General features: G+C 43.2%; 1 protein-coding gene across 1 annotated transcript in view; it reads right to left on the bottom strand.

Moving 5' to 3' along the window:
• The window catches only part of RNF130 (ring finger protein 130), a 104802-nt gene that overhangs the window by 79698 nt on the left and 880 nt on the right, over positions 1-24224 (bottom strand). Inside the window, exon 3 of the mRNA XM_025862705.2 lies at positions 24091-24222. Within this exon, the coding sequence (XP_025718490.2) occupies positions 24091-24222 (132 nt within the window). The remainder of the gene's footprint in view (positions 1-24090; positions 24223-24224) is intronic.

A 24224-nucleotide genomic window follows, 5' to 3' on the forward strand; every position in this document is an offset into this window, starting at 1 on the left:
AATGTTTCAGTTTGAGTCTGCAGGCAGGGAAGGGCCAATGTCCCAATTCAAAAGCAGTCAGGCAAGAGGAATTCTCTCTTACCGGAAGGAAAATCAGCTCTTTTGTTTCATGCAGGCCTTCAACTGATTGGATGAGGCCCACCCACATTGGGGATGGCAATCTGCTTTGACCTGCTTTATTCAGTCTACTAACTTAAATGTTAATCTCATCTAAACACACCTTCACAGAAACACCCAGAATATCTGACCAAATTATCCGGACACCCTCTGGCCCAGCAGGTTAAGCCTCTGACTCTTGGTTTCAGCTCAGGTCATGGTCTCAGGGTTGTGAGATCAAGCCCCGCATCAGGCTCTGCGCTCAGCAGGGAGTCTGCTCGAAGATTCTCTCCCTCTACCACTCACTCCGATTCGCATGTGCCTGTGCTCTCTCTGATAAATAAATCTTTTTTTTTAAAGATTTTATTTATTCATTTGACAGAGAGAGAGCACACACACACACACACACACACGCACAAGCAGGGGGAGGGGCAGACAGAGGGAGAGGGAGAAGTGGGCTCGCTTGCTGAGCAGGGAGCCTGACGCCGGGCTCAATCCCAGGACCCCGGGATCACGACTTGAGCCGAAGGCAGATGCTTCACCAACTGAGCTGCCCAGGTGCCCCTCTAATAAATAAACCTTAAAAAAAAATTAATCATCACTGTCCTCCTCACATCTCACTTTTTCTTTCTGTGTTTCATTTCCTCCTTCCTTATGAGAATAATAACATCCCTTTGATGTTCCTTCAAATGAGGATCTGTTCAGGGTAAAGTCAGGTTTTCGAGTAAACTTGTCTTTTTATATCTGAAAACATCTTCCATATGATCCCATTCTTGAATGACAGCTTAATTAGGTAAAAAATTCTAGACAGTTACTTTTCTCTAGCACTTTGAAGATATTATTCCATTGTCTTCTGCCTCTTATGAAGAGAAGAATCTGAAGAAAACATTTTAATTGTGTAGGTTCTCCCATCCAAGTACTAACGAGGCCTGACCCTGCTTAGCTTCCGAGATCAGACAAGATCGGGCGCGTTCAGTAGGTTCTCAAATGTTATTGTATCACTTTTCAGCTTTGAATCTAGTATCTTTAAAAAGTAAAGTGTGTCCCTTATTCTTCTCCTAATTGGCAAGCTTTACTTCCTTGGTTATATTTATTCTAAAGAAACAGACTTTTACAAGTCATCACCTTTTTGTATAGAGTTTTTAACAAGAGGGCAACACAATAAGATATCTTCTGTTCACCTAGAGGGCTGGATATATCAGTCGACGTTGCAAGAAGGGTCATACGTAGCTGAACTCTCAGCAAGTTTAATTGTCAATAGCTATCCATTATCGTTTGTCTTCTATACTTAGTTACTGTATATCTCAAATGGATTTTGATTATTTTTCACATCCTTACACAACTTAAATATATCTGCTGGATGTTCTCCATGACATAATAAAAAGCATCTTAGGAGTAATTTTAAATGACGGCTAATACAATACACTTCACCTGAAAAGTCACATTCAAAAATATTTCCTATTACAATTGATACAACAAATACTTCAGTGCAAGAGAGATGCTACAAATCAAAATAACTAAAAATCGTGCTAGGTCCTTGGACAAATGTGGTGCCACAGTGCAACCCAAGTGTGTGTTAATCACTTAACCCACATCACTCCTCACTGCACCAAAGCATTACAGCGTCAAGTACAAGTTTTTCTACAGCTTTCTTTTCTGTTGCCTCCTGTCCACCACACTTTCCTCTCACCTCTCTGCCTACTCTTTCTCATTTTCCCGTTGCTAGCCTCTTCGCTGGAGGGGTTCCACCAAGCATCTGCCCTGGGCCCTCTCTTCTCAGTGGCCAGTCTCATTCACTCCCATGGTTCAACCATCACCTGTATGTACGTAATGTCTAAATCTCTCTCTTATGTTTTATTCTGTAATTTTCAACTGTCTGCTAGATATTTCTCCATGAATACTGAGTATCTCAGACTCATTATTTTCCCCCTTCAAATGTGATCTTCCCACTATGGAATTCCTGACTGACAGCATCATCATTTACCTAAACACACAAGACTGAAATCCCCGTTGAAAAATAAGGAAGTGACGATTAAGAGACAAGACTAAATAGAGTGTTCAGTTTTCTTGGCTGCCACCAAAAACCCACCAAGGCAGAGCAAAGCCACTGACTATACCTCAAACTGCTGATGCACAGAATGATGTAAGGACACCAGTGGGCAGAAGAGTCTTTGAAGGCATTATTCCCTCCCCCACCCCAGCTTTACTGAAGTATAATTAACAAATAAAAACTACATATATTTAAAGTATACAATGTGATTTGATATGCATTGTGAAATGATTACCACTATCAAGTGAGTTCATATATCCAACACCTCAGTTACTTTTCTTATATCTGGTGAAAACACTTAAGATCTAGTCTCTTAGCAAATATCAAGTATGCACTGCAGTATTATTAGGTTTAGTCACATGCTATCTGTATATCGCCAGAACTTATTCATCTTATAACTGAAAGCTGGCAACACTAGAAGGCATCATTAATCCTTGGGCAGAGGGATGCCTGGGTGGTTCAGTTGTTAAGCGTCTGCCTTTGGCTCAGGTCATGATCCCGGGGTCCTGGGATTGAGCCTCGCGTTGGGCTCCCTGCTCGGCGAGAAGCCTGCTTCTCCCTCTCCCACTCCCCCCGCTTGTGTTCCCCCTCTCCCTCTGTCTCTCTCTCTCTGTCAAATAAATAAATAAAATCTTTTAAAAAAATCCTTGGGCAGAAAAGTAAAGGATATGGAAGCATTCCTGTTTTATTTATCACTTCTTTCTTCTAGTACTAGTAGTTATAGTACTAATGACTTGGACACAGTGACAATGTTAACAAAGACTAGGCTATCTGAAACATTCTTTTTTTAAAGATTTTATTTATTTATTTGACAGAGAGAGACACAGGGAGAGAGGGAACACAAGCAGGGGGAGTGGGAGAGGGAGAAACAGGCTTCCTGTTGAGCAGGGAGCCCGACACGGGGCTCGATCCCAGGACCGTGGGATCATGACCTGAGCCGAAAGCAGACGCTTAACGACTAAGTCACCCAGATGCCCCTGAAACATACTTTCAAACATAGGAATAATGGATTCAACAATACATTTAAAGGATCACACACCATATCAAGTGGGATTTATTCCACATATGCAATGATGGTTCAACCTCCACAGGTGAATGTGATGCCCTACATTAACAAAATGAAGTACCATATGATCATCTCAACAGATTCAAGAAAAGCATTCGACAAAATTCAACATCTATGATAAAAACTCTCAAAAAATGGGTATAGAGGGTATGTACCTCAACATAATGAAGGCTATATAAGACAAGCCCAGAGCTAACATCATACTCCACAATGAGAAGCTAAACCCATTTCCTCTAAGATCAGGAACAAGAAAGGATGTCCACTCTCACTACTTTTACTCAATATAGCACTGCAAGTCCTAGCCCGAGCAATCAGACAAGAAGAAAAAAAAGAGGCATCCAAATCTGAAAAGTAAAACTGTCTCTATCTGTAGAGGACATGACACTATATATATAAAATCCTAAAGATTCCACCAAAAAGCTGTTACAACTAATAAACAAATTCAGTAAAGTTACAGGATGCAAAATCAATGCACATAAATCTGTTGCACTTCCAGACACTAATAATGAATTACTGGAAATAGAAGTTAAGAAAACAATCTCATTCACAATTGCATCAAAAAGAATGAAATAGGGCACTTGGGTGGCTCAGCTGTTGTAAACGTCTGCCTTCAGCTCAGGTCATGATCCTGGGGTCCTGGGATCAAGTCCCGCATCGGGCTCCTTGATCATCAGGGAGTCTGCCCCTCCCTCTGCCCCTCTCTCTGCTCCTGCTCATTCTCTCTCAAATAAATAAATAAAATCTTAAAAAAAAAGAATGAAACATCTAGGTATAAATTTAACCAAGGAGGTGGAAGAGCTGTATATTTAAAATTATAAGACATCAGTGAGAGAAACTAAAGAAGAAACAAATAAATGGAAAGACATTCTGATTGGAAGAATCAATACTGTTAAAATGCCCATACTACCCAAAGCAATCTACAGATTCAATGCAATCCCTATCAAAATTCCAATGGCACTTGTCACCGAAATAGAATAAATAATCCTAAAATTTGCATGGAACCACAAAATGGCCTGAATAGCCAAAGCAATTTAAGATAAATAAAGGTAAAGATATCAGGCTTCCGGGTGCCTGGGCGGCTCAGTTGGTTAAGCGACTGCCTTCGGCTCAGGTCATGATTCCAGAGTCCCAGGATCGAGTCCCACATCAGGCTCGAAGCAGAGAGTCTGCTTCTCCCTCTGACCCTACCCCCTCTTGGGCTCTCCCTCTCTCACTCTCTCAAATAAATAAATAAAATCTTTAAAAAAAAAAAGATACCAGACTTCCTTATTTCAAGCTATATTACAAAACTATACTAATCAAAACTGCATAGTATTGGCATAAAAACAGACACACAGGGATGCCTGGGTGGCTCAGTCAGTTAAGCATCTGACTCCTGATTTCGGCTCAGGTCATGATCACAGGGTTGTGAGACTGAACCCTGTGCTGGGGTCCACACTGGGTGTGGAGCCTGCTTAAGATTCTCTCCCTCTGCCCCTGCCCCTGCACTCCCCTCCAAAAAGAAACACACACACACACACACACAGATTAATGGAACAGAATAGAGAGCTCAGAAATCCACACGTATATGGTCAATTAATTTACAACAAAGGAGTCAATAATATACAACGGGGAAGGGATGGTCTAATTCAATAAATGGTGTTTTGGGAAAAACGGACAGCAACGTACAAAAGAATGAAACTGGATCACTATCTTATACCATAAACAAAAATCAACTCAAAATGGATTAAAGACTTAAACATAATACCTGGAACCACAAAACTCCTAGAACAAAACATAGGCAGTAATTTCCTTGATTTGGTGGTGGTTTTTTGGATTTGAGCAAAAAGTAAAGGCATCAAAAGCAAAAATGCACAAGTGGGGCCGCATCAAAGTAAAAAGCTGCTGCACAGCTAAGGAAACCATCGACAAAATGAAGGGGCAACTGATCAAATGGGAGAAAATACTTGTAATTCATGTATCTATCTAATAAGGAGCTAATATGCAAAATATATAAAGAACAAATATAGCAAGAACATTTCTTCATCTTAGGGTCCTTGCTTTATGCAAATTTCTATCTACACGGTTCTCCACCATTCCTTACATCTGACAGGTGCTAAGTGTGTAATGCTGTTGTTAACCTTTGAATAAATAATATGTGAGTTAAAAGAAATGACTCATCCATATGGGAAAAAAAAAAAAGAAAAAATGATGGGCTAGGAATAGCTAACTGCTGAGGAAGGAGGTAGGAGAACATGAAAAAAAAAATCATGAAGTCAGTCCTTGTGGAGGACAATGAGGGAAAAAAAACCCATTGTGGGAGACTACTCACATGAACAAACTAAGAACGGGTTTAAAGTTTTCATAATCTGAGATGTCCATAAACTAATAAATATAAGTAATAAGAAAAACCTTTAGTTTACCTTAAATAACAACTAAACAACGGGACTTGTTGAAGTGGGTCTCAAGATTAGGCTGTAATGATGGAAAAGTATATCTAAGGAGGGGTGCCTGGGTGGCTCAGTCATTAAGTGTCTGCCTTCGGCTCAAGTCATGATCTCAGGGATCTGGGATCGAGCCCTGCATCGGGCTCCCTGCTCGGCAGGAAGCCTGCTTCTCCCTCTCCCCGCCTTGTGTTCCCTCTCTCACTGTGTCTCTCTGTCGGGTAAATAAATACAATCTAAAAAAAAAAAAAAAAAAGTATATCTAAGGAACTACTATTCAGAGGGAAAAAAGCAGCAGATATTTTGTATCAAGATAACAGACGTCCTTTAGGGAAATCCAAGAGAACAGAACTCAAGAACCTGTCTAAGAGACAGAAATGAAACTTTGATGGGGGCAATATACCTATGTCAACCAGCCAAACAGAGTAAATGTGAAAGTTCTTACCAGGTCACCGAGCCGGCAGACAAGAGAGAGTACTGATGGGTGTCAACGACCTGCAGAACCGCAGAGATCTTGTTCAGCTAAAAGCAGGGTGTCTAACAAGTTCGTGATCTGCTTTACCATTCGCTTTGTCTCCAACAAGATAATGGCTAGGGGTAACCAGGGGCAACTGTGACCCAGAACCCAACACATGCCCAGAATGCGGAGTGACTAGGAACTTGGAAGAAAGCAACCCATCATTACAGTTTGCAAAACCCAGGGCAAAGACAGCTGGGCAATTGCAAATTATCCTGATAGATAAAGATAATGAAACCAGCCAGAATGCACGAGATAAATTAAACTTTAAGAAAGACTCACACAAAAGCTATAGAGGCAAATGCAGGATGACAGTGCAGACTTATAAATTATTTTTTCAAAAATTAAAAAGCCCGGGAAGAGTTGAAGATTGCAAATAATGACAGGAATAAGCAAAGTCGCTGCTCTTACCCCCTTCCCAAAAGATTTCTTTACAAGTTTTTTTCAGAGCAAGAAAAGTAGGAAAGAAATAGGTCTACTGCAGGGTCAACAAAACAGTGGATGAAAACATTTCCCAAAACCTTTTTTTTTGCTTTCGTTTCCTCTATGGAGAAGAACCTGAGAAGGGTGACCATCAGAGTAAGACTAAAGGACACTGCAACTGGGTGCAGAGATTGTTTAGAAAACCCACCTACAGATCCTTGGGTTAGGTTTCTCTGTGACACACTCTTATCTCAGTAAAACTGTTGTTTGTACCTGGTATACTCATGCTGATTTCTTCAAGAAATCTCTCATTCCATTAAGACGATCTGTAGTCACCCAGCTTTCGTTGCCCTGGGGTTGGTGAACTTAGAAAGTAATACAGCTGCTTTCTTCCAAATTTCCAGTCACTGTGCTTCTACATCACCAAACACAGAGGAAATTTTGCAGCCCTCGGCACACACCCTCCTCAGCAGTGTCAGTGGGGGGCGAACCACTTAAGGCTGAGACAATGCACATTTCTTTGGCCTCCTCCCGCCCTGGGTCTTCCTGACTATCCAGTCTTCCCAGCACCTTCTGTTGAAAACACAGTTCTTTCCCCCACTGAATTGTCTTGGCATCTTGGTCAACAATCAACTGATCACAAATGTAAGGTTTTCTGGATCCCACTTCTAGTCCATTGATCTGTAGGTCTGTGCCAGTACCACCACACCGTCTTGTGGTAAGTTTGGAAATCGGGAAATGGGAGCCCTTTGGTCTTGTTCTTCTTTTTCAAGATTGTTTTGACTATTCAGGGTCCCTGTGAATTTTAGAATCAGCCTGTCAATCTCTGCACAAATCCAGCTGGTATTTTCTTAGGATCATGTTGAACCTGAAGGTCAATCAGCTATATTAACAATAGTAAGTCTTTGTATCCATGAATATGGGATGACTCTCCCCTCATTTAGATCTTTAATTTCTTGTGACAGTGTTTTGTGGTTTTTGATGCCAATGCTATTTTAAATGGTATTTTTAAAAATTTATTGTCTAATTGCTTGTTCTTGGCATATAGAAGCACAATTAACTTCTTCTTTGTATTTGTATTGATCTTATATCCACTGACCTAAGTTCACTTGAGTTAAAAAAAGAAAATCATTCTGTTATAGGTAATAAGAAATGAAGCTTTACTGATGTTTCATTATGGATTAACACTGGCTGCTCTTCCCAATCCGTGTCTCGCTGTCTCCGATTGTATCTGAGGCGTCCTGAGTGGGATCCCACAAATGTAAAGAGGGTAGCAACTCCCTCACACACGTGTTTTCACTTTACTGTAAAACAGCCGAGTTACATGGATTTACAGATGAGACCATCTACTTTTAACTAAACTGTCCCTCATATAGTAGACAAATACCTTTAAAAAAAAACCCTGTAAAAAAAGCAAAACAAAAAAATTGGAAGAACTGACATTTCTACTGCTGTGCAAGCTCTTCTTAGTCACCATGAAAGGAGGGAAAAAAACCCCAAACAAAAAAACCCCCCAAAAACCCAAAACCCAACTAATCGGATTTGGAAAATAAAGCAAAAAAGTTAGAAATTAACATAAATACTATTAGAAATACAGATTTATTACAGCTGTTGACCTAAGTGCTGGGCCTTCAGATGCTATATCAGAGCACTCCAAGGGCACAGCATAACATTCATAAGTATAATACTGGGGATACATGTATATGCGCAACCAAGAGAGTCTGTGTTCCCGTTCCGTAGGGAATAGGTTAGAGTGGGTGACAGCTGACACAAGGAAGCCTGTCAGGAGGCCACAGTCTAGACAGGAGATTAGAGTAGTCTGCAGTAGATGTGGGGAGAACTGGACACATTTTAGAGACACTTAGGGATCTGGATCAACAGGACGTGGTAAGTAATTAGATATGGGGGCTGGAGGCCTAAAGAAGATGTCTGTTTCTGGCATAACACCCTGGATAGAAGGCGGTGCTATTGACTGAAACAGCACCCGTCGGAGGAGGAACAGAGTTCTGGAGGAGAGACGATGAACTGTCTTGGACATACTGGGCCTGAAAGAAAACTGAGAGGGAGTGAACAGCCCCCTCCTGAGCACACACTCCATAAAACACCTGCACAACAGCATTAGTATAACAGCCACAAAGCAGGCAACCCACATGCCCATCCACAGAGGCATGGATAAACTGTGACCTACTCGTGCTTGCGGCCACTGGCAAAACCATTCTACAGAGAGTAACGTGAGTTTACCTCACATATAAGTGATGGGAGCAACAGAAAACTCGTCACAAGAATACAAAAGCATGCATACCAAGACCTATGTGCATAAAGTGAAACAAGAGGCACCATCTGTGGTGTTCAGTCTGGGGAGGGTGAGAGGGGGTGTGGTGACTGAAAGGGCGTTTCTGGGGAACCCCATGGAGCTGGTGATGCTCGCGTTTGTGGCCAGGTTGGGGGTTACATCAGTGTGTACACTATGGTAACTCATCAAGCTGCAGAATCATGATTGTGTATTTTTCTGTGCAGGTTATAGCTAAAAATGTTAATTCAAAAAAAAAAAATCTGGCTAGCTCACTCCTCAGGTTAAAACCCTGCAACAGTGCTCTGACACACGCCACGACATGGATGGACCCCGAGGACATTATGCTAAGTGAAAATAAGTCAGTCGCAAAATGACAAATACTGTGTGATTCTACTTATAGGAAGTTCCCAGAGCAGTCAGATTTCGAGACAGAAAGTAGAAGGGTGGTTGCCAGGGGCTGGTGAAGGAAAAACAGGGAGTTTCAGTTTTGCAAGACAGAGTTCCAGAGATCGGTTATACAACAATGTGAATACATGTAACGCTACTGAACTGTACATTTAAAAAATGGTTAAGATGGTTAAGTTTTGTATTCTCTGTATTTTACCATAACCAAACATTTAACAAACAAACCAGCACACCCTTCAAAAGTTTTCTATTCTTCTTGAGATAAAGTAAAAAATCCTGACACAGCCTAGAAAGTACTGACCCACCAATTTCAGCTCTACTGTATACCAATTTCCCCTTAGTCTCTAAATTACTCCTTTCCATTCCTCCAGCACACCAAGGGTTTTTTGTACTGTTTGGTCTTCATATAGGATCCTATAGGATCCCTGGCCCTGGAATGGGCTTCCTTTCTGTGCCCCCTTTTAGTTTAGTATCTGCTCATGCGTTAGTCTCAGCATTAACATGTCTTTGGAGGAGTCTTCCCTGACCATCCTGGACTGGGTTAGCTCTCATTTATGCCCTCTTGGCATCCTGGTACTTTCCCCAAGAATCAGTAATAAACAGTTACTTGTGTGTTAGCATCTGTTCAATGTCTGTTTTTACCACTGGACAACACACAGATGCTGACTCACCTTACCTCCCTGTCCAGACAGCGTGCAGGACCTTCTTGTCCCTGCCTGCCACACAGTAGGTGCTGAATGAGTATTTGCTGAATGAGTGTTTGAAGCAGTTGCCCGACTTGAGTTCAGGATTTCTGATCTGGATGAATCACAGTCTGGTGAATCCCGGAAGAGTGACATTAGAAAAGTAACCTAGGAGGGCGCCTGGGTGGCTCAGTCGTTAAGCGTCTGCCTTTGGCTCAGGTCATGATCCCAGGGTCCTGGGATCGAGCCCCGCATCGGGCTCCCTGCTCGGCAGGAAGCCTGCTTCTCCCTCTCCCACTCCCCCTGCTTGTGTTCCCTCTCTCGCTGTCTCTCTCTGTCAAATAAATAAATAAAATCTTTAAAAGAAAAGTAACCTAGGAAAATAGCACTCCAGTGTTTACAGTGATGAAGGTGGATTGTGCAAATTATGGACGTAGTAGGGAACTGCTGATCCCTGGCAAAATTTCAGAAGTTATTATTAAAAGAGTAACTGCAGAGCCTGAGAAGAGAAGGCTGTAATCATGGGGTGCTAGCACAAGTCCAGGATGTATGAAAGGCAGACTAATGCCGCTCCCCCTCCCCCGCATGTTCCCATCCTAACCCCTGGGACCTGTGAATATGTTAGGTTACACAGCACGAGGGAATTAAGGTTGCTCTTCAGCTGACTTTAAAATAAAGAGATCACTCTGGACTGCCGTGTATGGGCCTAAGGTAATCATGGGGCCTCCGAAATGTGCAAGAGAGGGGCAGGAGGTCAGATAGAGCGAGCAGGCAGATGCCTCGCTACAGCTTCTGAGGACAGAGGAAGGGCCATGAGCCAAGGAATGTAGGCAGCCTCTAGAAGCTGGGAAAGGGAAGAGAACCGATTCTCTCTTAGAGCCTCCGGGAAGAGTGCAGGATTGCCAGTGCCTTGATTTTAGCCTGGTGAGACCTGATTTTGGGCTTCTCACTTCCAGAACTATAAGACAATAAATCTGTTGTCTTACGCCAGCTGGTTTGTGGCAACTGGTTCCAGTGGCAACAGGAAACTAACATACTATGGCGGAGCCATGAAAAGAGCCACTTCTTTTCCTTCCTTGCCATAGCTCCTGACCTAGCAAATCTGGAAGAGAGTCTATAAATACCTTTGTTCTTTCCAACAAAACACCTGATCATGTCTTTTATGATATCATAAAACTAAGAAACAGCACCAAATGCAAAGCCAACGAAGTAAATTAGAAAACTCTGTGGTGTGCCCGGGCCAAGTGCTGATGAATGGAATAAGGTCAACCATCTTAGAAGGTTTTGAGCAACACACTATGAGGGTCTGCTCATTCACATCCTTCAATACTGTATCAATTACATAGAGCAGGGATCCTTAACTTTGGGTTCGTGGACCACGTGGGTCTTCAAGAGGTATCTGAACCTTCTAAACCTTACTAAAAAATTTTCTGTGTTATCTACATAAATATGTATTTTTTGGCAGAAAGCTCCACGGCTTTCATTAAAGCCTTAAAGGGGATCCATAAGCCCGGAAGGTTAAGACCTGACTTAGATGAAGATCCAGAAAGGATGCTCATCACATTCACTGTTGACACAAAGCTGCTGGAAAGAGTAAAGACTGTGGGTGACAAATCAGGATTCAAAGAGTATCCTGAAAGGCTGAGTGAACAGGCTGCATCCAGTGAAGATAAAATCACACAGCTCAAGGCAGCCACTGAAAAAGATTTAGAAGGTTTAATCAACAGTAAGCTCAGTATGAGTCAGTGATTAGAGCCAAGAAAACTTATGGGCCTCGAGGAAGGTGTCCAGCACTACAGAAAAAAACACCTCTACCGTCTTCTGCTTTGGTGAGAGCAAACACATTACTGTGCCCAGTCTGGGGTTTCTTGCGTATCCATTTCCTAGGGCTACCATAACAAAAGACCACAAACTTGGTGGCTTCAAACAGCAACTGTGTTGCCTGGCAGTGCTGGAGGCCAGATGTCGAAATCAAAGGGTCGGCAGGCGTGGCTCCTTCTGGAGGCTCCAAGGGAGCGACGGTCCCATGTCTCTCCTAGCTTCTGGGGCTCGCCAGCAATCCTTGGCCTGCGCTGGCCGTGGCAGCGTAACTGTGGCCTTTTTCCCTCGGTGCCCCTCTGAATTCTCTCCTCTCCTTATAAGGATGCCCACGTTGGATTTAGGGCCCACCCCAAACTACTAGGATCTTATCTCGATCCTTAACTACTTCACATTTGTCAAGATCCTATTTCCAAATAAGGTCACACTCCAAGATTCCAGGTGGACATGAACTTTTATGGGACACTACTCAGTCCACTGCATCCTTTAAGTGGAGTACTGACAGACAAATGCATTTTGACGTTTATGACACCATATTCTTAAGAATGGTCCAAAGAAATAGGGATATACAGCCGAAGGGTTAGAGGGTTTGAGTCAAACACGGAAATCAACTACTGCCTACAAATATTTGAACCAATTTTTTTTTCCCAGCTGAAAAACTTTCTAACACTGTTTTCCAGAGCTGAATGTGGTGGATTTCTGTTGCTCACGTGTTCACACTGGAGCTGTACAATCACCAGACAAGAATGCTGAGGCTTTGGATGGGTGGCTAGACTTGAGAATCACTGACGACCACTGAGTTCTGACATTCTGTAATTCTTCTCCCATGTCTCTGTCTGCCCCTTTAATTGGCCAAAGAACTGTAAAGCTCCACTAGTAGGGCAAACACCGTATGGGGGAGTAGGAAGTGGAGGTGGGTGGGACGGCAGCCAGGAGGTACACATTGTGAAGAAAACTCAGAAGCTCTAGGAAGTAAAGAATATCAGAAGAACCTCGGCATGGTGAGCAGTGGTGAGCTGAGCGGCAGGAGTGAAGGGAGTACACCACAGCACGGAGTTCAGGTTTCCATTCTAAGGACGATGAGAAGACGCTGAAGGGAGTTAAGCAGGGAGTGTTATGATTTCGTGTAGAAGCTTCAAGATAATTTGGGCTACTGTAGGGAGAAAAGATTGATGGGAGTTAAGAGAAGAGGCAGAGAAACCAGGAAAGGGTAAGAGGTGAGAGTTGCCTACAGTGGGGTGGCAGGAGGGAGAATGGCAAGCAACAGAGAGATGTGTTCTGTAGTCCTGAAAGTGAACTGTGGAGGAAAGATCGGATGTGGAATGTGAGGAAACGCAGCAAGGATGACTCCTAAATTTGTTTAAATATTAAGAGCAGACAATGATGTCATTTACTGAGATGGGGAAGACCAGGGAGCACGGGGAGCAGACAGGAAGGCAAAAAATTTATCAAAAGCTCCATCTGAGGTTCTTCAATCTGGAGATGTCCTTGAGACATTTAGGTTGAAGATACCGAGCAGGCAGAGCTGAATGTGTGACTCCAGGGCTCAGAAGAGAAGACCAGGCTGATGGTAAAGAGGAAGAGACAACAGCAGGCATTGGAGAGAGAGAAAACTGTTGCCTCAGAGAGCTGTCTCACTTCTTTAGAAGAAAATATTTTGTGTGTGTGGGGGTGGCCTGGCTGGCTCAGTTGGAAGAATGTGTGACTCCTGATCTCGGGGTCATGTGTCTGAGCCTATGTTGCGTGTAGATTACTTAAATAAATAAAAAACTTAAAAAAAAAAAAAGAAAATGTTTTTGGATTACTAAACATTAAGTGCCCATTTGTTTTTGCATAAATTTTATGTTCTCAAACCTTGGTCAGCTGGGCTGTTCAGATTTTCTCCAGCAACATTCAGCTGTGTGGCGACAGGAAGTGCAGAGAAGATGAATGATACATGGCTCATCCAAGACTGAGATTTTGCCAAGTAAGTGTGATATAGAATAGAAAAAAAAGGGGTGATTATCATGAAGAATCATGGAATCTACATCAAATAAGGAGAGAAGTGAGAAACCCGAAGGGGGCTGAAAAAGCTCCAATGGGGGTCAAGGCATGGGGTCATCAATCAATGCTGAGGCCTCATCACAACTGACTGAGGAGGAAGGTAGTTGCCAGAGAAAAGGGAAACACGATGAGCCAACGTAACAGCTACTGTAGTAAATTACTTTAGGGTCTACAGACGTAGAGCTGTTTATGAAATAAAATCAGGTAATTCAACGGTAGCATCTCCCGATTTCAGAGTCTGTCGGTGCCAATGAAGCAGGAATGCTCTGGAGACAGTGCTTGGTTTCTGCAGCACCCTACGGTCTACAGCAGGGCCATGGAGCTGCAGAAGACCGCAGATGCTGGGAAAGCAGGGAGTTTCAGCAAAGGAAAAAAGGGGCGGGAGCAGAATTCATTTGCAGTGTGGACAGGGGAAAGAGTGGGGATCTCAGTGACCACATGCAGCAAAGAAAAATTCACCCAATAGCATACAGGGAAGTGCACCTGCCCCATTCACCGCATCGTCCCAAGTCCCAAAAGGCATCCACTTTCAACTTCTGTTTCTGGTTCTTCTGGTGGTTACCCTCCGTGGTTCCAGAAAGGCTTACAGCCATTATGTCACCGTTAGACACCGTGGATTTACGAGGTCACAGATCAAGATTTTGCTCACCAAGGATTTGCCATCTTCCCTCTCTCTTGATTTTGTTATTTTCTGATTTTCCTGTGGTTAAACCCTCCTGGTGGCTACGACTCCAGATGCCCTCCTGAATGCTTACCTTATGTGAAGAGACGAAGACAGGGGCCCTCACCTGCTCCTGATGTGTCTTTTCTCTCTTCCATTTCTCCACCTTTGTTATTTATTTATAGTGGTATGTTCTTAAGGTTGGTAATGTTTACTTTCTGTTCTACAACTAATAGAGCCTTCTATGCTTTAACTGCAGATTCATTTTAAACAGTGAAAACCGACAAAACCACTGAAGTGTTAATATCATCATTACAGAAATGTTACAGAACAGCCGGGCCCGGTGCTAGGATTCCACTTCTCTTCCTAGGACCCACTAACCGCTCAGAATCATGCCACATTTTACTTGTTTCACATCTGGTCTTGGAGTTCCCTTTTTCTCCAAGGCAAAAACATGCCCCCCCTTTTTAAGATTTTATTTATTTATTTGACACAGAGAGAGGGAGAAAGAAAGGGACAGTGAGAGAGGGAACATAAGCAGGGAGAGTGGGAGAGGGAGAAGCAGGCTCCCCGCTGAGTAGGGAGCCCAATGTGGGGCTCGATCCTAGGACCCTGGGATCATGACCTGAGCCGAAGGCAGACGCTTAATGACTGAGCGACCCAGGTGCCCCAAAACATGCCCTTTTCAATATATGGCTGGTATCTTCTAGTTTCCTACTCTTTCTGACCATGGCTTGGAATTCATTCCATTCTTCTTGAAACTAGGGAATAAACAAATAGAAAACCAACCTGTTGACATGGACTTGTTCCCTTTGGGGAGTATGACTTTCCCCTATGAAGGTTTTGTACTGAAAATTAACAATTTCACACAAAGAGAGAGAGAGAAAATGAAAAAATGAGAAATATCACCTACCATCCAATCAATATAACCCAACTGTTTTATTTTTGCACATTACTTTGAGTCCTTGTCCACTGTAAACAAATTTTACACAGTCACAGTTCAATCACTGTACATTTATTTTTGTAGGATATACACAACTTTCACGATCCCCTTTAATGGCTGTGTAACATTCCACTGAGTGGATAGATCATAATTTATTAAACCCACTTGGGAAGCAGTACAAAAAAGTGGTTCAAGTATGGATGCTGCAGTCAGACAGACCTACATCACATCCCAGCTCTGATGAATCTCTACAGCCACACAGCTGGTAGGTTCCCTCACCCACTTTAATCCATCCAGCGCTAACTACCCAACGCTGATAGCCTGCTCTGTGCCAGGTACCACACTAAGCACTGAGGATACAAGAGTGGACACAGAAACTGCACCCCTGCCCTCAGAAACAAACCAACCAGATATATAATTTCTGACTGCGTAGAGTGCTCTAAAGAAGAACACTAAGTGAGAGACTGGAGAACCCTAAATTCCCAAAACCCGTGACCACCTAGGGCTGTTATTGAAGGACAGTCCCTGTACAGTTCCGGCCCCATCCTCAGTCCACAGTGTGGGACACAGCGTGTGTCAACTACACGTCTCTGTCTGGGAGACGCTGAGAGCACAAGAGCAGCAAACATCCTCTTGGTAGACTCATTACTCTTCTTTTCTCTATCAATATAAACCTGACACATTTTCAAGTTTGAGTTCATGGCTAGAAGTCTGACGTGGGTCTTTTCTGTATCCATTTCTCTCCTCATCGTGTCCATAGTTTCTTTGACCTCCTTGCACAACCTCGGTAGATCTGTAATAGCTGATTTAACATCCTTATCTGCAACTCTCTCATTTGTTCAATTTCTGGGCCTGTTACTATGGATTGTTTTTGTCTGTTTCTTAGCATGCCTGGTAATTTCTGACTGGATACTGGGTCTTGGATTTTATGTTTTTGGGACCCAGATGTCGTTGCATCCCTTAAATACTGTTGGGCTTTGTTCTGGACCAGTTACTTGGAATCAGTCTGATCCTTTTAAAGTGTGCTTCTAAGCTTTGTTAGGTAGAGTCTAGAACAGGTTTTTATTTAGGGCTAATGTGGCCTCGCTCCATGCCCTGTGTATTAGAGGGTCTCCCTACACTGACTGATGAGAATATGAATGATCCCCAGCCTCGTGGGAACTCCAAGAGTTCCTCCATCTGCTCATTTCTGACCGTTCTTTGTAAAATGCACAGATCAGTACTCAACCAAAGACCTGAGGGGACCCGTTGCAGCTCCGCAGAGCTCTCCTCTCTGGTACTTTACCTCCTGCATATCCAAGCCCATTCCAACTGCCTTGGCCTCCTTGAGCTCTGACCTCTGTCTCAGCAACTCAAGGAGCCCACCGGGTTCCTTCTGGACTCCCCTTCCTTGCACTGCAACATGGAAACTCTCCAGGCTGTAAGCTGGGGCAGTCATACGGCTCCACTGTTTATTTCCTTTCTCTCAGGGATCACTGTCTTGTACTCTTTGTTGACCTATTTCTAAAACTGCTGTTTCATAACTTTGTCAGGTTTTCTAGTCATTTCAGGTGGGGATGTAAACCTGGTCCCTTTTAACTCCATTATGGCTGGAAAGAGAACTAATCAAGGTTGACTTCAAATTCCACATTTTCAACGAAACCTTTCCACACTACACGTCCAAACCATTTTTTTGTTTTTCTGGTCTTCGTGCCATTTACAACATAGCACACTAACAGAGGCCCTACAGTATACTCTGTCACACCCCCCCCACCTTCTTACAAAGCCTGCCATCAGTTCCACTACCAGACCAAACAGCACAGGATTAAATGCAATCATATATTCCAGTGGCTTGCTAGTACCCAGCACAGTCGTAGGTGCCGGACTGAGACAAAGAACACACTGTCCCTAACTGCCAGGAATCATAGTCTGGGGCCATTTAGGAATCAAACCCTCATCCATAAATCCGTAACACGGTTTTTCAAGGGAAAAACTAAGGTATAAATGAACTTTTGGAACACAGACTGTCAAACGTTTTCTTAAAGGGCCAAAGACTAAGCAGTTTAGGCTTGCAGGCCACAGATCCTGTCACAACCACCCAATTCAAAAGCCGCCAAAGACATATGAACAAACGGCCACAGTTGTCTTCCATAATCTGTTCACAGTAACAGGTGGCTGTCGTCTGCAGACCCCTGTTTAGAAAAACGTCCACCGATAGGTGGAGGACAGCCGGCACCATCTTCCACAAGGCACACCCAGACAAAGCTGACCTCAACAAGAAGGCTAAGCGCCCCCAGGCAGGAAGTGCGTACTGCACCTTCTGCACACACTATAGGACAAGCACAGAGTAGGTACTTCTTTTTTAAGGATTTTAATTTATTTATTTGAGAGAGACAGAGATAGCGAGAGAGAGCACGTAAGCAGGGAGGAGAGGGAGAAGCAGGCTTCCTACATGAGCAGGGAGCCCGAAGTGGGGCTCGATCCCAGGACCCTGGGATCATGACCTGAGCCAAAGGCAGAAGCTTCACTGTGTCACCCAGGCGCCTCCAGAGGAGGTACTTAAGTACTTTTGTATTTATGCCATTTTGCATTTAAAGAGCTCCCTTTGTTTTATTCAAAACTGCTTCTAACAGTAAAGAAAGCTATACATTTATGGAAAATAATGTCTACTGTGTAAAATATTCTAAGGATGATAAAACAAATGTTGTTGATCTTGAAGAGCAGTTTTATTTTGTAAATAAGTCAAGACTGTTAAATACTCAAAAGAATCAGCTCATTATGAATCAGAATGAATCAGAATTCATCCCACAGATGCCGCGGACATGGCCTAAAACACACCAGACTTTCTCTCTTGAGAATTACCTAAAGAGAGAGCTCAGGAGCACATAAAAAAGAACTGCCTCAAAATAACTTTCAATTGTTGTCAAAATTCAAATCTATCTACTAGGACAGAGATTTGATACACTGCACATTTTTTTAAAAATTGTTCAATGGAAAAGATAATCTTACAAATTCTAAAAAGTGTTTCAACGTATGTGTTCATTGCTAAACAGTATGTATGTATATATATGTACACACACGAAGCCATGGGACTGGTTTGAAAAGAATCACTCTCCTTCACAGGTGTATTCTGGCAGGTTTGTTCAAAAAGATTTGTCTTACTACTTTGCAGTCACACTTTGACAAAGGTGGAGGAATCTGAGAAGTCATTTAATCTGACCTTCCTTCAAATGAAGGGTTTCTCTTTTATAATGTTCAAAATAATGCTCTGTGGTCTTTTTTAAAACTCATACGCAGAACTAAACATAAACTAGAGGTGGGCCTGGCCTCTATGAAGCAGGACCAGCGCTGGCCAGGATCCGGATGCCCAGATGCGTGGAGACTAGAGAGGGTCCATCCTGTGAAAGGCAGCTAAGCCTTATCTCCCTTCAACACCTTTTAATGTGGGCAGGTTTTGTTTTGTTTTGTTTTACTGGAATTCAGGACTATTTATTCACTCCTATTAATTTTTTTCTTAGTTCCAATCCACCATTCCACACATTGAGACCCTAGGGATTCTGTAGGCCAATATATCATTTAAATATGCCATTCTTTATCAACATCACTGGCAATCAAAGATCTCCACAATGTGAACAGCAGGAGGAAAAACTGAAGAGAAACAGAGAAATGGAATGGTAGCAGGATGGATATTTGGTGAGAAGGTCAAATGTTTTTTAAAAAATATTCGAATATTTATATGCCAATGGATCATCCAAAAGTGAAGGAAAAATACAGTATGTAAAACCATTTTCTAAATTATAAAATTCAATATAAGGGCGCCTGAGTGGCTCAGTCAGTTAAGCATCTGCCTTCAGCTCATGTCATGATCCCAGGGTCCTGGGATCGAGCCCTGCACTGGGCTCCCTGATCAATGGAGAGTCTGCCTCCCCCTCCTCCTCCCCCCTTGCTCTCTCCCAAATAAAATCTGTAAAAAACTGTAAAATTCAATATAAATATAATTTATTGTATATATCTCCTTTATCTGCTTGCTTGGTTAATTATGTTAAAATCTGGTTTTTAGAACCTCCAGCTCCTTTTGAATTCTCTTTCCTCTCAGAGTCCCTGCTCCCAGGATCATACCTATTTTTTTCTCTGAATATTTTGAAATCTCTAACTATCGCCAGTAGCCCCTGCCTTTGCCATTATGAATGAATTCCAACAGTATATGACCGCTTTCATCCAAGGTCTTATTTCCACATCAATCTCCTTCACTCTCAGAACTTTAAAAACCATGTTCAGGTTTAATGGATTCATCCCATAGAATCACTTTCTTAAACCTAAGCTACTGAAAACAAAAATTTTATTGCATCTGTATGGTCAGTAAGATATCCCCCTCCCAAGTTGAACATTTGTTAAAATTGTTCTCTCAGGCTGAAACATCCAATCCTCAAAATTTCTACGCAAAGCAAAAAGTGGCTGACACCAGATTCTTCCCACATCTGCAGGCACAATGACATCATCAACACAGGGCCTTCTCCTTCCCAACCCCCCACTCCAGGCTCAGACAAAAAGTTAGTGTGTGCACACAGAGCACAGTTACACGTCTGCTCCACAGTAGGCACTAACTGGCTTACATTTGTTTCTAGCTCTAAACTCACCCTTTGAGTAAATTAGTAGTAAGAAAGCTACTGGAATCTGCAGATAAATAAGTCTCTTCAAAAGTCCATATCTAAAAATGAATTCTCAGTTAAAATGTGAAATTCGTTAGCACCAGACAAATGAAATCTCCATTTACAAATGCATTCTATTAATTGACAAAGAATAGATTTTCAAAGTGGAACACTTACTGTTTTATAAAGTTTAACACTTTCCAAAATGTACTTTTTTTTTTTAAAGATTTTATTTATTTGACAGAGAGAGACACAGCGAGACAGGGAACATAAGCAGGAGCAGAGGGAGAGGGAGAAGCAGGCTTCAAGCCGAGCAGGCAGCCAGATGGGGGGCTTGATCCCAGGACCCTGTGATCATGACCTGAGCTGTAGGCAGAGGTTTAACCAGCTGAGCCACCCAGGTGCCCCCAAAATGTACTTTTAAAATACCAAAGCACCTAAAGAAAAAGTTGCCTGTTTATCCTTTAAGGACATAGGGCAAATAAATTTTGCTCAGAAATTCATACATGCCTAATTGATAGTAGCACTTCAAAATATGAAAAGTTTCTAATATTTCACCAATCAAGTTATAGATTTAAAATGAGTCACCATGTTAAGCTCTAGGAAAATGTGAAGTTATTTTGTCTTTATGTTCATTACTACCAAACATTTATCCTCAAAATGCATTTTCATTAATTTCACATCTAGGGACTCCTGGCTGGCTGGCGGGGGGGGGGGGCAGATGGTGAATTCAAGTCCCACATTGGGTGCAGAGCCTGGAAGGAAGGAAGGAAGGAAGGAAGGAAGGAGAAAGGAAGGGAAGGAGAGGAGAGGAAGACTGATTCAAATCTATTGCCCACAGCTGCTTTTGCCAGGAATTCTGTCTTGTAACTTTTTTGTGTGTGTAATTTGAATATCCCTTTGTTTACTGTCAATACACAGTAAGTCCTCCACAAACATGCAAAGAATTCTCTTCAATTCAAAATTATAAGGCATAAAGATCACTAGAATTGCAATATTTTTCTTAAAATATAAAATTTTGAAACTCACTAAATCAAGAATAGCCATTTTCTCTCTCTCTTTTTTTTACTGAGGTATAACTGATGTAAGCTATTTCTTAAACATGAGTAGTTTTAACAGGTTTATACCACCACTGTTGTTTTTTATTGTTATGTTAATCACCATACATTACATCATTAGTTTTTGATGTAGTGTTCCATGATTCATTGTTTGTGCATAATACCCAGTGCTCCACGCAGAATGTGCCCTCTTTAATACCCATCACCAGGCTAACCCATCCCCCTACCCTCCTCCCCTCTAGAACCCTCAGTTTGTTTTTCAGAATCCATCGTCTCTCATGGTTCGTCTCCCCCTCTGACTTACTCCCCTTCATTCTTCCCCTCCTGCTATCTTCTTCTTTTTCTTTTTTCTTAACATATGTTGCATTATTTGTTTCAGAAGTACAGATCTGTGATTCAACAGTCTTGCACACTTCACAGCGCTCACCATAGCACATACCCTCCCCAATGTCTATCACCCAGCCACCCCATCCCTCCCACCCCCCACCACTTCAGCAACCCTCAGTTTCCTGAGACTGTTGTTTTTAAGATACATTCCTAAGTTCCTGCTACAAGAGTAGGAAAATGCCTTGGATTTCACGATTTACAGGTGAACTGATTTATAAAGGCCCTTACTAGTGCTTCAGGAAGAGAGATTTTTATGTTTTGTTCACTGCTGTTACCCCTGTCTCCCCAGTGGTACAAAGAATTTCGATTAGTATTTGCTGGACTGAAAGCACCTATGTCTGCAGATCCCTTAGTAGGAAGTCAGATCCAAACCACCTGTAGGATCTCACCTCTCACATCATGAGAGAACGTAGAGCAATCTTCCGTACAAAAAGAAAATGAGCTCCTAGAGAATGGAGAAGGGGAAGACAGACACTTAAGGAAACTGACCCCAGACTCAGCCTTTACACACTGCCCCAATGTGTTCACTTCAACGGGGTGTCTAAAACCTCACCAATTTAGACACTCATTTAGGTTAACAAGTCTGGTCTTTTTAAGAATGCAGGAACCATGGGAATGCCTGGGTGGCTCAGTCCGTTAAAAGCATCCGACTCTTGACCTCAAGTCTTGATCTCAGGGTCGTGAGTGCAAGGCCCGTGTTGGGGTCCATGCTGGGCGTGGAGCCTACTTTAAAAAATTTTTTTAAAAAGCAGGAACCATTCAACAACCTTGCTGAGGTACATATGTCATCATTCCCTTTTGCTGATGAAACTGAGGTTACGCAGCCAATTTACATTCCTAGTGTCACAAAGTATGTGTATGTACAGCAGGACTCAGAACCTTGAACCCCACAGTGACGCTGCCTCCCCAGAGACAAAGGAATAGGAGTAACCCTCATCCACACACCAGCTGCATGTGAGCTCCCAATTCCCTTCTAGTCCAACACCTAAAACAAGCGTTCTCAAAGAGGGGGCTTTCGTTTGGGGTGACAGGTAAGCAACAAGTAGTTTTAAAACATGGAACACTCCGGAGGCAAGAATCTAGAAGTGAGGATCGTGGATTTAGGGTGCTAGAGGGAACCAAGCCCCAAAGAAAAACCACAGATTTCAAAACCCTGCACAGGGCCAACTCTTGCTCCAGAACAGCTTGCCTCTCTCTCTTCCTCTTCCTTCCCTTCCCCGTGACCCTTCTGGTTCTCAGCACCAGAAAATAGGCTACCATTGTTAGTGCCATAGTTTGGCAACATGATGTGATCCAACTACAGTGACTGGCACAGAACAGGGACACAAATATTTACTAATTGAACCAAAGATCAAAGTTGTTTCTCTGGGCACGCTGGGACCCTAACTGCCATTTTTAACAAAGTGGAGACAAGAATGTCCTTTAAGCACCTGATTGTTGGTGTACAAATGAAGTTTTAAAGGGCAGGTCTACATTGGGGGCAAGCTACAAGGAAAGCCTTGCAGGATTCTCTTTCCTCAGTCAGTATACAAACAGCTTAGCACTTCAGCACACAAATACAGATCTCAGAAGAGGCATGATGTTTTAATATTTAGAGTATAAAAACAAAACCATTACCTTATTTAGGCTGCCTTGTTTAGGTCATTTTAACATGAATAGCAGCTTAGAAAAAAAAAAAACAAAACCCTCTCAGCATTCTCAGGATGAGTGTGGGGGTGGAGAAGACAGCAGACATTTTCCAAAAAGTTAGCAGTGGGAAAAAACAAAAAACAAAAAACCAACCCCACAGAAAATATCAAAAGGGAGAATGGTTCCTTTAAAACATGGCCAGTGATGTATACAAATATATGTTTTATACCAAATAATGAAACAGAGCCCGTGTTTTTAGGAAGACATGAGGATAAGACAATTCTTGAAAATTTTATCCATTTCCCCTTTGGTCAGCACCGGTGCCCTGAAGACTTGGCTCCTAGTCCCAGTCGGTATCAGATTCTTCATAATGTGAGATTTTTTCAGGCGTCAAATTACAGTCAAACTACTGGGGCAGAACAAGAGCCAAAAGCAACAGGGAAGATGCCCATTTTCCTCTTCCACCCTCCTCCCACTTGCCACTTAAGAAAAACGGCACGTTTTCCCGTTCGAAAAGGGCCTCATCCTCCGAGATCCAATGCAGCGTTAAGTCTGGGATTTCGGGAACAAACCTGCCGATCCCCAAAAGCCAGGTTAAAACCTCATTCACCATGAATTAGTTCTGCGCTCCTCCACCACCTCCTTTGTCTCAACTGTCCCCGCAAACTCGCAGTCCAATGCCCTCCCGTAAACAAGCTACCTAAACGAAAAGGAACGTTTTCTAAGTCCTCCGAAAAGAAGAGGAAGCCCCCCGGACGCGTCTGGAGCCCCCCCGCCAGCCGCTGAACAGGCCGGGCTGCACACGACGGAAAGCTCGGCCCCGGGGCCGCCGGCCGAGCGGAGCGGAGCGGAGCGGCGAGCCCGGCCGGGGTGGGGGCGCCGCGCCCGCCGCCCCCGCGCCCCGGCTCTCCGGGGGGCCGCCGCCCGCCCCCCGCGCCGGCTGCTCTCTCCGAGGCCCCGCACTCACCTCCGTGGATGGGCAGCGGCGCCAGCACCTGGCCGCGGACCTCGGCCTTGGGCGAGTCGAGCCCGTAGCGCCCGCGGTCGATGCGGAACGTGAGCGGGGCGCCGCGGCCGGGCTCCTGCACCGTCACGTTGATG

The sequence above is a fragment of the Callorhinus ursinus genome, unplaced genomic scaffold, assembly GCF_003265705.2.
Source record: "Callorhinus ursinus isolate GAN/ISIS: 27379988/994484 unplaced genomic scaffold, GSC_fseal_2.0 scaffold81, whole genome shotgun sequence".
NCBI classification, from domain to species: domain Eukaryota; kingdom Metazoa; phylum Chordata; class Mammalia; order Carnivora; family Otariidae; genus Callorhinus; species Callorhinus ursinus.